Source organism: Stegodyphus dumicola, chromosome X1, assembly GCF_044657685.1.
Source record: "Stegodyphus dumicola isolate Sdum_Otavi_A_Nest chromosome X1, ASM4465768v1".
Lineage (NCBI taxonomy): Eukaryota > Metazoa > Arthropoda > Arachnida > Araneae > Eresidae > Stegodyphus > Stegodyphus dumicola.
The window spans coordinates 178,629,146-178,647,198 of NC_140780.1; the positions used below are offsets into that span (position 1 = coordinate 178,629,146).

The 18,053-nt window shown below is 32.9% G+C and overlaps 1 protein-coding gene across 2 annotated transcripts in view; it reads right to left on the reverse strand.

The window, feature by feature from the left end:
• Positions 1-1,279: 1,279 nt before the first annotated feature.
• LOC118201694 (3 beta-hydroxysteroid dehydrogenase type 7-like) overlaps positions 1,280-18,053 on the reverse strand; it is a 51,734-nt gene continuing 34,960 nt past the window's right edge. For both annotated transcript variants that reach the window (XM_085808430.1, XM_085808429.1), the window contains 2 exons: positions 17,037-17,252; positions 1,280-4,474 (listed from right to left, as the gene is read on the reverse strand). In XM_085808430.1, the coding sequence (XP_085664556.1) occupies positions 3,915-4,474; positions 17,037-17,252 (776 nt within the window). In that variant the 3' untranslated portion in view covers positions 1,280-3,914. The remainder of the gene's footprint in view (positions 4,475-17,036; positions 17,253-18,053) is intronic.

An 18,053-nucleotide genomic window follows, 5' to 3' on the forward strand; every position in this document is an offset into this window, starting at 1 on the left:
TTCTGGCCATAACACTGGGGCAAAGTGATATACAGGATGATTCTAAATTGTTTTTACAAATTAAAAGGGGTGATAGTACCCATCCAAACGAGCATTAATTACCATACAACATAGGGTCACATTCCACTCTGAAAGACAGAAAAAAGGAATATTAAAATTTCAACCTGAATTTATAACAGTGTTGGGAAAGTGAATGAACAAGATCAAAAGTTGCACAATCAGATTTATTGTTTAGTGAAAAACTCGTAGAAAGTGCTCGAAATGCCGACCATGCATATCATTACACAGCTGATGTCGGCAAAGGAACAACTAGAGCACCCTCTCGAAGATTCCTGGTGTCCTGTTTATTTGTCCGGGGCAGCAACAATTCTTGCATTTCTCAAAATGTGCTAAAAGAATTGCCAGATACATTTTACGCAAAAAGAAATTTCGGGGGCAATATGTCGAGTGCTTGGAGGTTATTTGTGGATAAATCCATGTTACGCGCCATATTAAAAAGTGCACGGAAGCAGAGGCAGTTTTGAACAATGAAGAAATTTGGACAATACCTTTAGAAGATGATGCTTTATTGCTATTACAGTCAAGAGTCGTTAACACATTTATAACTTACGTTGCATGAATTTCAAGATTTTACACTTTTATATGTAATACAACCAAAAAAATTCTTAACCTCTTGACATACAAATAAAATATGCATCAGAACACTTAATTTGGACACTAATGTGCAAGCTTAGAAACAAATTTTTCTTTTCAAATTCACATTACTATATAACAATAATAATATACTGAGTGTCATTTGCCAAAGACAATTCTTGATGTCTCGGAGATGTCAGTCTACAGTGGCGCATGAAATCAATGATGTCTCCCAGACGTAATTTATGTCAAGGGGTTAAATGCTGCACTGACTGAGAAAAATAAGTAAATAGTACAGAAAACACATCCATTTAAGTCAAAACCATCCCCTACAATGTGGATTTAAAAACTGTACCTCAGCATGCTTAGCTACAACTTGAAAATGAATCTGCATGAATTTCATGTTGAGTAACTTTTGCATGAACAGATGCAAAAATTCAATTAATTTAATTTAAGGCATATTCACAATTTTTACATAAAATGCTATTCTTCAGTTATTAATTACTTGGGTCATTTATGAATCTATGATTTTAATTTGTTCTACCATTCAAGTGCACTTATACACTGAAGTCACAAAGTACCACAAATACTGATGACCAAGACAAAAAGATTGTAAACAAGCCCCTTTAAACATTGTCTTACAAAAAACGTTGTCAATTATTTATTGATTCAAAAATATACATGTATTATGACATAGAAAAGGCCTACATATTTCATACAAACAATGAACAACTGACATGAATACATATAATAAACTATGCAATATAAAAATAGATTAAATTATAAAGAACTGGAAGATAAAAATGTTTAGTTTCATAATACAAAATTCATTCAATTTGCCTGGCAACTGCACATAAATTATATAACAAAATACATTCACATGACAAATTTCATTACTCCCTCAAAATCTATCTCTGCTACTCAAAAACAAATCTAACATTTGATTAACACTCACAGCAATTTTTACAATTTCCACCTTAATGAGTTATTTTAGGCACAAAAATTGCAATGCTACTAATATGATTTATGACCTTTTAAAAACACAACAGCTGTGTGGCTGAAAACAAAACTGGAAGGACATGTGGTGCTGAATTCAAGCAGTACATGATAAACTGAACAGAAAATTTTTATTCATTTCTTTATTCAATTCAGTTCAAACAGAATAAATAAAAAAGTTGCAGTTAGACAGAAAAGTTCATTTATATATATTTGAAAAGTGCTACAAAACTATTAAAAATTATCTTCACTACCACAAAAATTACTCTTCCACCAAACATTAATTTTACTAATTACCTGGATTTAATTACAAGATAAATTTTATTTAAAAACATATTCATATTAATATGACTCGATTTAATGGAATTTCTGAAACAATAAAACAAATGACATTATTGAAGTATGATAGCATGAAGTATTTATACTTGAAAATAGAAACACATTATTTATTTTCGGAATTAGCTCAACATGAGATGCCATGTTAATAAATTTACATGGAAAATAAATAATTTGAATTCAAATAACATTGCATGATTTTTAAAACAATGACATTTAAAATGCAAAGCAAAATTGAGCCTTTTCATGATAAAATATCAAATGTACATAATTCTGTTTATAGAAATTTGTAAGGATTTATCATTAAAAAAATATCTAAAGCATGAATTATACAAAAGGAAGGAAAACAAATGATAATAATGCATAATTATCAAAAGTAAAATTACATTAATAACCAGTCACATACTTGTAATAACTCGTTTTAAAGCCTCTGTAAAATGAAAAAAATTTACTGTTCATATTTTAAATAAGTTACTACTTACATTTTATTGTTAAAATAATATGAATTATTAAATGTTAGAAAGATTTTAGCTCTTTACGCATTCTGTAAACATAATGTATTATTTGGAGGGGGTGGAATTCAATCTTCACAATAATATTTCATACTGGTACAATTAAGTTTGCCATAAAAGGAAAATGTAATCACACTTTTTACTTAAAATACGAATTTGCAAAGCACCAGAAATGAATACATTATTTTTAAACTGAATGCATAATAGCCTACAACAATGTATGAACAATTACAGCGCACATGGAAACATCCAAGAAGCATTTAGGCAAAGAAATATTACAAAATTACACATAATTAAACTTTACGTACGTTAAATATAGACTCTCAAAGGATCATTCTGATATTACAACAATGCATTTCCAATGCACATTAAAACAATGAAACAAACACTGACAGCATATAAATCTCATCTGTGAAATTATAATCTTATCAACAGATCAGCACACTTCTTAAACAACATTGCAACAGAGTGGAATAAATTAATGTTACAGAAAAAAGATAAAAATTCATATAATCATTATAGAATCATGAAGTGTGGCCATAAATATATAACTATAATTTAAAGGCCTGGCTCAAAATCAACAGCTGCAGCAGAACTGTACTTCTGTAATACTGCAAAGTAAGTATATCAGAAAAACAAACTTACAGCTACCTTCGCTTTAATACTGGTAACACAAACTCATTTTGATATTTACTCCATAAAAAGAGTGAGTGATACACCTGTTATGCTTTTGGTGTAATAAAAAGACATATATTTAAAAAGGTTTTTATTATAATGAGCTAAATTTCGTAATGCATTTTTTGACTTGCTTTTGTTATAATCCAAGTGACACCTTTTTCAGCATCAAAAAGGTTATGCAAAAATGAAGTTCCCTCACACATACTAAAATTTATAGATTAAATAATCAGACCACCATTCAATTGTATCATTCTATTTTATTTACAGAAGAAAATTCCCCCCCCCCAAATCCTTACAATATTTTGCCTTGCAGTATACACACAGGACAATTTATATATTTATAATACATATTTTTAAATATCAGATCTAACAAATAAAAAATAATACAAACAAATTGATGACAGCACCATTGCATAACAAGTATGATTTTCTCACTTGTTTTCTACAATTCAAAGGTAACCAACCAATCAAGTATTTAAAAAACATTTTTTTTACTTCACAAAAAATGAATTTTTAACACAGTCAATTTATTTTCTAACAATCATGCAAAAATTGTAAGTTTTATTAATCAGAATATAATAATTTCTTTAATAATATAATGTAAAACAATCAAAAATACTCAGTATGGTTTTATCAAAAAAATATATAAAAAAATTTCAAAATATATGTTATAAAAATACAGAAATACAATGGAATTTGTTTTAATACATAGAATTTAATGCACATACCAATGGTCTGAACAAAAATTAATTTATTCAATTATAGTGGCACATCAGAATAATATTTCATGGAACGCTCTTTTGCTTCTTCATAAGTAAATATAGGTTGGTAATCAAGGCGAAGGGTAGCTTTACTACGATTGTAGAAAAATGTGGAACACATGTAGTTAAGAACGGAAACAGGAGGTATGTCTACTTCAAATTTTACAAACAAATTAACAATATGTATCAAAAGGCAAATACATGAAAGAATTATCCAAGCAAGCCAGTAAGGAAAGACATAATCACTGACTTTAAAATTTCGAGCTTCTAAATATGGTTGGAGGTGCTCATGAATGTCAATAATGGGTGTATCATCAGTAACAAAAAAAGCTTCCCCAGAAATGGTTTCATCAATTGCAAGTCTATCTTTTGCTTTAATATGAGCCCATGCAGCATTACCTACATAGCAAATTTGTAGACGTTCATCTAAACTTCTAATTCTGCGATAATAACCCTTGTTTTTCTTAGTATACTTCAAAACATCATAGAAAAATTTTTTATCTTCTTCACCATAAAAAGGAGTTGGGCGAATAGCAGCAGTACGTAATGTTGTCTTCCCTGTGAAAGATAAAGTCTGTGTGTTAAGACAAGAAAAACTGTACACCATTATCGACTGTCTTTAAGTGGCAATTTTAAAAGCAAAATAACCTTAAAATTATCTTCATTTTTAAAACTTCTTTACAAAGTCATGATAATCAAAAATTTCTAAAATTAATGTAGTGTAATTGACCAAACTTATTAATTTGTGCTTATTTTATCATTATCTAGATATAAAATAAGATGCTGTCCTCTAAAATGTCACAAAATTTAGGCACTTTTTGTCTTTAAAGATTAATAATTTTTATACTCAGCAGAATATGAATGCTTTTCAGAATTTATATCTTACTCCACTTGTGTCATTTTGCACAGAAATAAATATTCTACTCTCATAGCTCCATATATGCTATGATAACATGCAAATGTTGCTCAATATATCACTATGGTCTGTTACTTTAAAATAGAAACTTCAAAGTAATTTTTCACCACCTGATACCTCATGAACAACAGCTGGAGCAGACAGTTCAAGTCACATATTTTTGCCTCCAATCCATTTCTGTTCAATGTGTTTTGTTTCAAGAAAGGCCCATGAATGAAGCCTAATATGAACTACAGTCTCAAAACGAAAAAAAAAAAAAAAAAAAAAAAAAACAAGTGCAGGACAGTGATGGCAACACACATGATGATTGCAAATGGAGGAGGCTGGCCTTCAAGCACCTATTTTATTTTCAATGACTTTCAAGTGCCCAGTTAAAAAAATAAAGATTACAGAACTGATTCCTAAGGGAACTGCTAGTATTTAGTGGATTTTAGCTTCTCAGGTGTTATCAGCTGCTTTGATGAATGGTACTAAGTTGCAGGAATGTGAAGGAAAAAGAATCTTGGAATTAACAGAAATGCATTCTAAAGCCTTGGAACATAAAGGATCATTAAAACAAAAGACAGTCAAAATGCCTGACATACAAGAACTTATTTTGAAGAAAATATAAATGATTAGAAAACAAAAGTGAGAAGATTCTGCTACCATAATAATAAAATTCATTATAAGTAGCATGCAAAAGTTATTCTGTACCAAGGTTCATAATACATGGTGTTAGAAATATAATTTATCAATTACAGCACTACAAAGGTTTATAAAAATTATCAAACATATATCATTAATCAGAAATCAGAGAAAAGATAAATTATTAGAATATAAGCAAAGCATTGTCTTAACCTCAAAGGTTTATTAAAAACTTAATGAAGCACTGAATAGCAACTATTTTTACAACTGGGAATTTGTCAAGTCATGTGAACGTTAAATGAGAGGATTCACATTTAATGGAATGACAACACTTGCGTGGCTGTGCGGATGATATATATCTTGGTAATAAAACCATAAGCACTGTGAAGAAAAGGAGTAACTTAGCTACAAGTGTTTTATAACATCAAGGGGGGAAATTTCCTTTTCTGTTAAATGGTTCGTGATGCTGTTTACTAGCTTATTACATCACTGGCTTTTTCTTTTTCGTGGAAATATTATAAAATGTTTACTTGGTTGTGAAATTTTTCTAGTCCTCAAATTAATTATATAAATCTAAATGTTATTTATCTGCAAAATAGAAAACCACTTACATCTGGGTAAAAGTTGAATGAATCAATCTGAATGAGGACACATGGTCCTCACTACGCTTCATTTTGCGAGAATATGTCAAATACAAAATATGTGTATTATATACAGTAAATATTGCAGAATACACAGCAGTCGTAATACATACAACTGAGATCATTTTGCAGTCAGTTTTGGACCACATCTAGGCTCAAATTGAGTAGCAGCTAAATATGCTTCAAGCAATAAAAAGTTCATTCACTGAAGACAAGCACTGTTGCAATAATATTTACTAACTTTGTTTTTATTCATTTGCACTTTCTTCAGAACATGAGGTAATTGACTCCAGAGCTAAGTGACTTAGAAATAAAATTAAGGATAAAACTTTATTATAAATCAATCACAGTAGATTCCCAGTTATCCAAGCTCATGTCAATCGGAGCCAACCAACTCAGAGAGCAAAAACTCATAACACAGACTGATACAAAGAAAGTTTTAATACTATATTCTTATTGTACACACTACATGGAATTTATGAACATACAGGTTTCACGCAAGTACATAGTGCGAAACATGTGTCCATTCAAATGTACTGATATACATGTAGTACTAAATATGACATGTACCATATACTTGGACACATGTACCTGCAAAACAAATGAGGTGCGGTGCAGTGGATATGTTGTACATTTAAAAAAAAAAGTACTAGCCTTCATTGTGCACCCGATTTTCCTGCCTCCATATTGCACAGATGTTGCAATATTTTTACAGATTTACTATTTCAGTGAGGTTATTTTAACAAATTTTATTTACTACATAGGGCTCAGATAACATGGAACCTCAGTTTTTTCTCTCAATGACTGAGGTGTACTAATTCAAAAAGTGGTATGATGCACTCTAAAAAGATATTCTTAAACAAAAGTGGGCTATAATACAAAATTATAATTGGCGACTAGTTAGAGTGTCTAGCATTTTATTCTATATCCTTTTGTTGTTCCTATTATTTTGAATAAAATATGAAAAAAAAATTATAAGCTATAAGCCTTAAGATTACTTTCATAGATGGCTTTCATAATACACTCATGTCCATAAATTAAGGATAATTTGGAGTCACGCGGAAATCGAACTCTAAAATAAATATATCACCTGTAAAATCACTACAGACATCTTCAAGAATCATATGCAAATTTCAGGAAGTAACCAGATGACACCGATGGTACGTCAGAATGACGAGAGTGTAAGAGAGTGATATATAAGGAATACAGGCAAAGAAGTAAAATTGTTCGCAGGCACTTTATAAGCATTTCAGTGCAATAACCGAATAGTTATGACACAAAGGACGCTTTTGGATGATTTTTTACGTGGTAGAATTATCGGCCGTCTGGAATGTGGGCGTACCCAACTGGAAGTACCAAGACGAACTTGGAATTACCCAGAGTGTCATCTCCAGGCTTTGGCAATGATTCCAAGATGATGGTAATGTGAGTAGACGTTACAGCACAGGTCACCCCAGAGTTACAACGCCGAATGAGGACCGGTATTTGGCAGTTACTGCCAAAAGAAACAGGCGGAGCACAGCCTCAGACCTGTCTCGTCAGCTCTCTTCAGCCACTGGTACGGCAGTTTCAAGGCAGACCGTGTACATACGCTTAGGGCAGATTGGTCTATATGCTCGAATACCTGTCAGATGCGTTCCACTTACTGAAACTCACTGTCACCTGCGGTTAGCCTGGAGTAGAGAGCATGCATTGTGGACACTGTAACAGTGGGCTTGTGTGATGTTTTCCGACGAGCCCAGGTTTAGCTTGCAGTCTGATTCTTGCTGGACTTTCACATGAAGAGCTCCAGGTACCCGTTACCACCAAGAAAACACAGTTGAACCACACCGTTACGGTGGTGCAGGAGTGTTCGTTTGGGGTGGAATTATTCTGGGTTCCAGAATTGACCTGAATGTTCAAATTGAAACCATGACAAGCCAAATCTATCGGGACGTCATTCTGGAACAACATGTACGTTTGTTTCGGGGCGCCATGGGTGCTCAATTTGTGTTTATGGATGACAACACCCGTCCTCACCGTGCAAACATCGTAAGCGAATGCCTTCAATCAGAGGATATCACCCGCATGGACTGGCCAGCATTCTCACCGGACTTCAATCCAGTAGAGTATGTGTGGGACATGCTTGGCCGACAAGTTGCAGCCCGTCAACCTCCTCCTACATGTCTACCAGAACTTCGGAGAGCATTGCTTTTTGAGTGGTGTAATATCCCCCAAGATCAGATCAATAATTTGATACTCAGCATGCCTAGGCGTTGTACGGACTATATTGCATCGTCTGGGAGACATACAATGTATTAACAGTCATACCAACCATGTAATGTTGGTTTTTGTAAATAGGTTTTTTTTTTGTAATTTGCTCCAGGGAGGGAAAAAAAATCGCTAATTTTTTTAATAATATCAAACATATAGCATCTTTTTTTGCTCTTTACCTTTTTTTTAATAAATAAGCTTTACAAATAAGTCAAATTTGTTTTGCTTCAAACTGTTCCTTTGCCTGATTTTGCATTATCCTTAATTTATGGACATGAGTGTACATGAGGATACAAGTTGCCTATTCAGCAGCCTGGACTTGAAAAGAATTGCCAGCATTCTGCCCTTGGTTGGCCAATTTATATTCGGTAACCATAAATTACATGCACGGTTTTATTCCTTTACCTGCTCCAGGAATAAATTAAAAAAAAAAAAAAAAAAAAGATGTAGATACCACATAATTTCCTTGTACGGCCTATTACATACACATATTTTTTTGCTCACCTTCATTTAAATTTGTTTCCTCAAATTATTCCAATCTGAATACCTGATCCTTCAAGGCAAGTTGAAAATGACATCAAAAACTGCAAATTTTGAAATTAAATACCATATTCAATTTTTGTTATACAGAAGTCAAACTTCTTGTATTTTTATTTTTTCACAGCAAACATAAAACTCCAAAACATGTATAGGAGCCAGAAGATCGCATCAAAAAGTTAGACTTCATTACTTGCCAAATATAATTTTAAAAAAAAAAAAAAAAATTCTGAAAACATGAATATTTTCATTGTTTAAAACACTTCTGTAATTCGAAGTATACGACTACAACCAACAATTGTGAAAATTAAGCCCGCATAAGAACTTTCAAGCCAAGGTCTCTCTTAATTCATGTTGTCTTGCTACTTTTATATATATGTGTGTGTGTGTGTGTGAGAAAAATAAAGAATATGTAAAAGATTTAACTTAGCAACATAAATTTCCCTTCTCTATTCTAAAACTAGTAACCCCTCTCTGCATTGCATCATTTCAAGACCATTCTATGTCATATGATTCTTATGTAATTATGATGATGTAAATGCAACTAAAACTCAACCAGCCACCAATAGTAATTTTAGAGCAATATTAGCTGTCCAATCAGAATGCTTTGAGAACCAAAACTAACTCAGTTTGACTTGAGATTTCATCCTGAACATTATGCACTTGCTTTCTATGCTTTGGCCTATCTAGACTGCTGTCTGTCTGCTGCTGCTTTCTCGCTACAAAGTTATAAAAAATGTAAGCCTTTTGGAACAGGCACATTTAATGTGCAAACGTGTGTGTGGCCGCAACATGTTGCTGAAAATAAAACTGAGGATTTAATCTGCCTTCGCCTCCAATTTCTTAGTCATTATGGATCAACACCTCTACACCATCAAAATTCCTGCTCCTGAATATAAATATGCCTGTTCCAAAAGGCTTACATTTTTGATAACTTTGTAGCAAGAAAGCAGCAGCAGACAGACAGCAGTCTAGCTAGGCCAAAGCATGGACAGCAAGTGCATATGTTCAGGATGAAATCTTAAGTCAAACTGAGTTAGTTTTGGTTCTCAAAGCATTCTGATTGGAAAGTTAATATTGCTCTAAAATTACTATTGGCTGGTTGAGTTTTAGTTCCATTTCCATCATCATAATAACGCAAGAATAATATGACATAAAATAGTCTCGAAATGATGCAATGCAGAGAGGGGTTACTATTTTTTTTTTAGAATAGAGAAGGGAAATTTACATTGCTAATTTAATCTTTTACATATTCCTTACTTTTCTTACATATATATCTGTGTGTGTAGACACAAGGCATCCCTTAAATCTGTAAATATTTTAAAAGTTCATAAAAATTGAAGGAACTGGTAGAGCTGGAACGTGGTTTGTGAAAGTTATTCTCATGAAGAAAGATTTTTTTTTTTTTAGTGAAGAAAGAAACAGTTACAATTTTCATCCACAAAGGATGCTGCACAGATGTAGTAACAAGAAATATGTAAATCAGAGTCCTATAAATTGCAGGTTTTATGGTTAACAGCTCATTTTCGAATTTTCCTCCTACTTGCTTGTACATAAAATTTTAATTGTGATGCTGATATTAGTGGATAAAGCATTTTTAGCGAAGTTGTTTTGTTTTAGCCAAGAATCACCAACTGAAGCTTTAGGAAGGTTTTGGACACAGAAGGGATGGAAGAAAGGTTCAGGTCCAATCACTTTTGCTGGACAGACTTCTGTGGTATGATGCTTCGAAGAAACAGGAAGTTTGTGTCATTGCCTTCATAGTGGTGCACCAAGTTTATCAGAGGTCTGTATTTCTAATATGGCTTTGCAGACTGATGCTCTAAGAGAAAAATCAACAAGTGCGGTAAGTAGTCCAAGAGAAGTGGTACAGAACACTGGTATTCCACATCCTTCCCTGTGCTTTAAAACTGTTTCCTACAAGTTTGGGCTTGTTGAAAATCAATGAAGGATACACAATGGCTTCTCAATTATTTTGTGGATAGATGAGGGTCATTTTTCATTGCACTGCAGTCAACACCCATAACTGTAGAATCTGGGCAAAGGTGGGCCCACCAGCGGCCGAGTGGTAAAGATGCTGGTAGTCCGAGGTTCGAATCCCGCGAATGGGCTGGCTGCATGGGCATTTTTGTGGTTTTCCTCATGTGTAATGTGTATATGAGCCAGTTTCCCTTAGAAAGTCCTCCACGAAGGCATCCCTCCCTTTAGGCAGATAGCCCTCATGTGCTTTGCCATGATTGAATAATCCAATCCAATTCTGGGCATAGGAGAACCCACGTGTCTATACTCAAGAGCAATCACGTTCACTGCATTTAACTCTTTGGTGTGGTGTTAATGTGTCCTTTATTGTGGGCAATTTTTTCTTTGAAGAGCACTGTGCAAAAGGATATGCAACACGCTGCAGTTAACAGTGTTGTAACTTGCTTGCAAAGTACAGTTTTCTTGTGATATGCTTATAAACATTTGCCTGCATGCAAATATAGTTTTCTTTTAAATGTGTGGTTTTGTCTCATACAGTACCCTCTATCGACAAAAATGTTAACATTTTTTTTTTCCTTACCAAAGAAAATCGTCCTTCACAAGAAACTTTTTTACAAACTTTGTTCCTACCAATTGCTTCAGTTTTTATGAATTTTAAAAATAGCTGCAGATTTATGGGACACCCTGCACACACACAATGTTTGGTACTACTACTGATTCCAATAAAAATGAGAGGTACATTACTAGATGTTGCAGCAGTCCCAAATAACAAATTTTCAACATTCAATGATTGATCCTTTTTGAGTTATGCGAGATACATATGTAAGCAAAAATATCATGAAAAAAATTAATTTTGAATCAATTTTAAATCATTTTCACAGTCCATGCTGGAAAAAAGAGTTTTATTCTGCATGCATGTACAAGATGTCGCACAAAAAAAGTCATCCCCGGGGTACCCGAAGTTTTTTGCAATTGCAATACTTCCTTTACTTCGGTAAAAAGAAAAAAGGGGAAATCTACTACTGAACAAAAGAATCTAGTTTTCAAATGAATAGTGCCTTTGTTGTATGAAAAATAGGCACAATGAGAAATTTTTTTTTTACATGCAACAGTGATTCAGATCACTAAAATCTATACACAGCATTCCATAAATTTTATTTAGCATTAAATGAATGACATACACAAAAAATTTTTCCAAAGTGAGAATATCTGTTACAAAATATTACAAATTTGAATGCATCTGAAATATGGAACTCAGCAAGCTATTCTAACTTCTTATATCCTAGCATGCTAATGATACAGATTTAAAAGCAGTTTTAATCAGGAAGATTGCAACACAATGCACAATCTATAAACTATGCTAAAAGCAAAGCTAACAAGAAAATGCACAGTAATTGGGCAGAAGCTGCATACATTTTAATGTAATGCAACAAAAATTCCAAATGTATTCTTTTTAAAGACAACAATGTAAAACAGCTTCTTCTGATAGAATCTTCTTAAAAACTTTTTATGGTTTTTAAAAAAGTTTGTACCAAATAAAAATTAAGATTTAAAAAGATTTCTAACAATTAATATATACTGATCATTATAATTTTTATTTTTTAAAAGTTTTATTTCTTTATAAACTCATTTTAACATCACAAAGGAATCTACCAATAAAGTCAATCTTAGGTAATTCATTTGGCACCTGAATGTGTACAGGAACTGCAGAGGAACCACTTTCTATTTTCTGATACAAATTCATACCTTAATCATTCAAACATTTTCTTGATTATGAACTCTACTTTTATTCAACTTATTTAATTTTATTCTCATCACAACTGACGCAAAGAATAAAATCTACATGGGATGTTTCCAGAGTTTCTAGAATATACAGGCAATACTATAGATCAGAGACAAATATTTTGACATGTTTATGCATCTATCCCATGCAATACTCTTTAGTCTTATTAGTTGTCTGACTGAAACACACACATTTTTGCAGCTCTGATTTTGCAACCATGGAAGATCTAAAGAGCAAACCAATTTCTTTTCATGGAAAAAAAGGTGTGAAAATTCATACTATTCGACATCTCTGAAGAGTACTGTTACCACATTTGAAAAACCCTTTTGAGTATACAAATTGATAGTTTAACGATGCCATAAGACAGAGGGAGAGAGAAGACACTCAAAATGTTCTTGAGGAAGAATTAAGAAAATTGTTTTTCACCTGGGATAAGTATATTCAATTAAATAAAGATTATGTTTAAAAACTGCATTGTAATATTGTTGGAAAGTCATAACTATTGAAACATCCTACGTAAAAATTAGAATGGCATGTCCACTTCATACATTTCCCTGCTAGCAATACACAGCTGGCAAACATTTAGTTCTGAATGTCCATAAAATGCAGTTAGCACACACCTTTCCATGACATGAAAAATAATTACTAATTTGGTAATACAGCTACATAGCAGAAGGCATTACAAAAGACATCTTTTCTATTACTCTAACTATTCTGAAAATGAACTTACACTGTGAACTTCAGAATAAACTGCCCTGCATTAGTTGAAGAATCAAGCCAGATACTGATAGTATCTAATGATGACAATGCAGGACTTCCTTGTACAGACTATTAAATTACAGACATTTTTGCTGTACTTCATTTAAACTTATTTCCCCATATTTGATTAGAGATATATTTCTCATTTAATTAATTCAGTTCTCACTTCACGGCAAAGAAAAACAGATAAAAACTTAACATCTTCATTAAGAATTATAAATTATAGAAAAACACATAAAAAAACACCAAATGCAGTAAAAAAAAAAAAAAAAAAAAAGAGGGGACTTTTTTTAGTCCGTACATAAATAACTTTTCAAGGAGGCAGGAAGACAAATTTTTGGTGCACAATTGAAAGCTAATTTTTGCTTCCACTGGTCTAAAAGGCACAGATGTTGGTGCACATCAATACTAAGAGTTTCAAATATAACCTAACGGCAGTTTCATTAGTACCATTTAAACAACTTTTAAATTGTTCATAACTCTACAACTATATAAAGACCTAAACTGGAATATAATAACATAATTCAGTCACTTTTAAAGCAAAAAATACACAATTTACCAATACATAAGAGTAAAAAAAACTAAGCTCACAGAGCCATGTAACACACTGGATATATATCTACATATACACATGTTTGGTGCAGCTAATTACAAGCAATCCCATATACAAAATTTGAATGCTCTATGGCTACTTGCTTTTGAGTTATGCGAGATACATATGCCGAGACATCATGAAAAAATCTCTTCTAAATCCATTTTAAATCAATTTGGGGGGAAGTACTTTATTACATCTGTACATACAGGTATCGTTCAAAAACATCATTCAGATTCGAGAGTGCACTCGAGTATTATGATACTCGGAGTTTTTTTGCGATTACGCCTCCTCCCTTACTTGGCACAAGGAAGTAAAATATATGGTACATATACTTTATTTATATTTTTTGCAAAGATACAAAATATAGCCACTGCTTCTGAATTGTTAATACTGATATCTGCAATAGCACAGCATTTAACTGCGAGCTGCAATTTTTAACTTGGTTCTGAAAATCAGTTTTTTGTCATTGTTAAACCACAATCCATTAAATTTCAAACTTAAAGAGTATTTACTGTTTTTAATTTACTGCAATAGGATTCCACGCATTTTATAACCTAAGCCCCAAGATTTATGTAAAAACTATGAGGTTTCCAAAAAGCACCATTATAACCCAATGCAAAAATTAAAATTTCATCAAAACTGTTATTAATCTACATTAAAAAACATTACAGTATCTGAATGCAATAAAATAATGATCAAATACTTTCAGTTATAAAATTATAAAATAAATATTATCTCTACAGTTTAATTATCAGACACTCTCAGTCATAAAATTATTTCCAAAAGTACAACAAATATTCTAGTTTTCATGTTTTCTTCTAGGAAAGAGTTCAAAGTAATCATGACTAAGTAAACATATACACGTTTAAATTTTTAAAGAGCAGGGCATTCCCTTTTTCCACCAGGGTGATTAGCCGAAACCAACATGGAAGTGTAGGAGGAAGGTAGGTCATTTACATTCAACAATGATCTTTAAGTTTTTGAGACACAAAGGTGCCGTTCCATCTCAGACTAATACAAGATTAAAAAATCAGTTTGGAGGTATCTTCATATGTTTGCAAATCTTTTAAAGAAGGCCAGCTGGAAATGAACCATATACTCATAAATTGCAAATTTAAGCTGATGATGGCAAGAAGACTGCCACTAGTACACTGCTTTGCGCCAATTTGAAAATTACCATCACAGATCACTATCGAAATTAAATGAGTAGGCAGTAAGGGAACATAAATAAGTGTGAGTAGGATGGAAATATTAGTTACGGATCGTCTTAAATCTAGCAAGGTGACCATGATGTGGGTTTCCCATTTTTTGATGACTGAATACAAAGAAAAATGACTGATTGCAGCCACAGAACTCAAAAGGAAAGTTCTATCTCAAACACCAAATAGTCAAGGTTTAGTACCATCAGACTTATCTTTTCAGTCTGCTAAACAAATTTTTTAACTTTTCACTCTACCGAGTATGTTATTGACTCTCCAGACAAATGGATCAACATGCAGTCAAATGACTTCTATTCTTAACCGGAATTAATCAACTTCTTGATTGCTGAAAACAAATATATTGCAATGACAGGTGAATACATCAAAAAATAATCTGGTGCTCTTGCATTCAAGTTATTAGCTTAAACTTCCTCATACCAAAAAATTAGCAAGATTTAAATCACTTCACACAAGTTCCATTACAACAGCAACAATTACACTAAATTTTACACTAGACATTTCATTCACTTTATTGAACTATGAAAGAGAGACATTCATTCAGACTGAGTGTACTACAAGAAAATCCCAAAACATTTTTGATATTCCATTTGAACAAGTGCTCACAAAAAGCAAACAAAGTGAGTCACATGCCAGCAAAATGATGAAGGTTTAGTGCAACTACAATTATAGCTCGTTCAGACTTGAAGAAGCTCATACATAGCTGTTGGCTGTATAACTTTAAGGCGGGCCACCTGTCAGCAGCCAGCCATATGTAGTTATAAAATATATTAGGTATTAGGCAAGATGCTGTGAACAAACACATTACTACATATTGGTTCCAGAAGTTCAGGTCATGAGATTTGAGCCTCCATGATGAATCCTGCAGTAGGCAGATAGGTGTTGTAAGACGAGACCTTGAAGGTAGCAACAAAGAACGACAGCAGTGAAACATGTGAACTATCAATTGCTTTCAGGTTTCTGGAAAAAAAAAACAGACTTCATCAGCACTGCATAGAGTGAGTAAATAGGCATTCCATGCACTATCAGGAGCCAAGAAACAGCAAATGACAACCTATTTGTTGCTACAGTCTCAGCAATGCAACACACCCATATTTGATTGAGCACTCATGAGAGATGGAAGGTGGGTCCAATATGACATTCCCAAGGGTACCAGACGTTACTTGTCACTCCATGACCCTATACCTGATATCTCAAGACCATCTCTGCAACCAAACAAAATGTCAGATGAGCCAGTCGACACAAGTTACATGAGCTACTACTACCAGGTCACACCCTCACTTAGGACCTATGCACACAGCAGTTGCAATGGGTACAACATGCATTGCAATAGGAGCCAATGTTGGTTAATTGCACAGATGTGCTATACCTCCATAACAATGCAAGACCATGTGTGGTAAGGATGACCAAGGATACCATTGAACAACTTGGTTGACAGATATAGTGCTCACTTGACCTAGCATCCACAAATTACCATCTGTTCGATAACCTGAACAACCATCTCTGTGGAAAATCCTTTGATAATAGGGCAGGCCTATAGAATGCAATCACAGACTTCTTTGCATCCAAGACCTCTGAGTTTTATCATTAGGGCAGAGATGTAGAAAGACTGGCAGAATGTGCTGGAGCTGACAGAGATTACTTCAAGATCTAATGCTGGGTATCCTGCTCAATGTCTGCTTCTGACAATCACAAATAGGACAAACTATTTTGGTTACTTTGTAAAATAGATGAATTGTAAAGTTAACAACGTTAATTTAATTAGAACACTAACAACATATTTCTTGAAAAATAAATAAATAAAAGAATGTTTACCATCAGCTAATAATTTACCACTTGCATTCACTACAAGTCTTTCACTTTCACACTTTGTTTCACCATATTTCCCAATCATAAATGTAGTAGGGATTGGGGTTGTAGACTCGGTACCATAAAAAACATGCTCGCTACCACACACCAAATCAGTAGTGCTGGCGAACACTAAACGTGAAACATTCTGCTTCACACAGCCTTCAATAATATTTTTTGTACCTAAGAAACAGAACAGAGTACTTAAATGTATAATAAAATATAAGCATATGAAATATTAGTAATAAATCATGAAATGTTAATAAATAAATGAAACAACTAAACACAACTAAATTCCAAACACAAAAGTAACTAAAAAGACAATGAAAACTAAAATTGGCTAAAAAAATCAATTCTATTTCATTATTGTATAAAATATTGTATTCTGTATTAAATGCTCTATCATTAGTTTAGGGGTTCCTAAACTTTATGTCAACAGAAGCCACATATTAGAACTCAAGAATATTCAACAGAAGTTTTCAAAATTCAATTAGATATTTATAGCAAAACAGTACAATTGTTACAAAGAATTATTTGAAGCAAATTAATAAGGATTCCGTATTATTTTCAATGTGGTTGTTAATAAACACAAATAATTATTGATACTGTTGCTCTGCATACAGAAAAATATGTCCTTACAATGCAAAAATTTTTATCTGCTGTATACTACATTCTCTCTCCAGCTTGAAAACTATATGTCTATTTGGGGAGGGAGGAGGAACTTTCTCCAGATATCATCAAACCAGCATTTACTTTTGGTCTCTAATCCCTCAACTCCACTGCAAATGTCAATGCGATTTTAAAGAAAAGCAGATGTAGTTATTTCCGCATTGATGTAAAAGTCTTGTGTAAACAAGTTAAAAAAAAAGTAAAAGTCTGTTAACTGCAATAATTATAAAAACAGAACTAACCAACTTTGCTACACGCAAATCTCTGAAAAGAATGATTTCAAAGAAACGGGATACAGCACTCCAGGAAGAAATT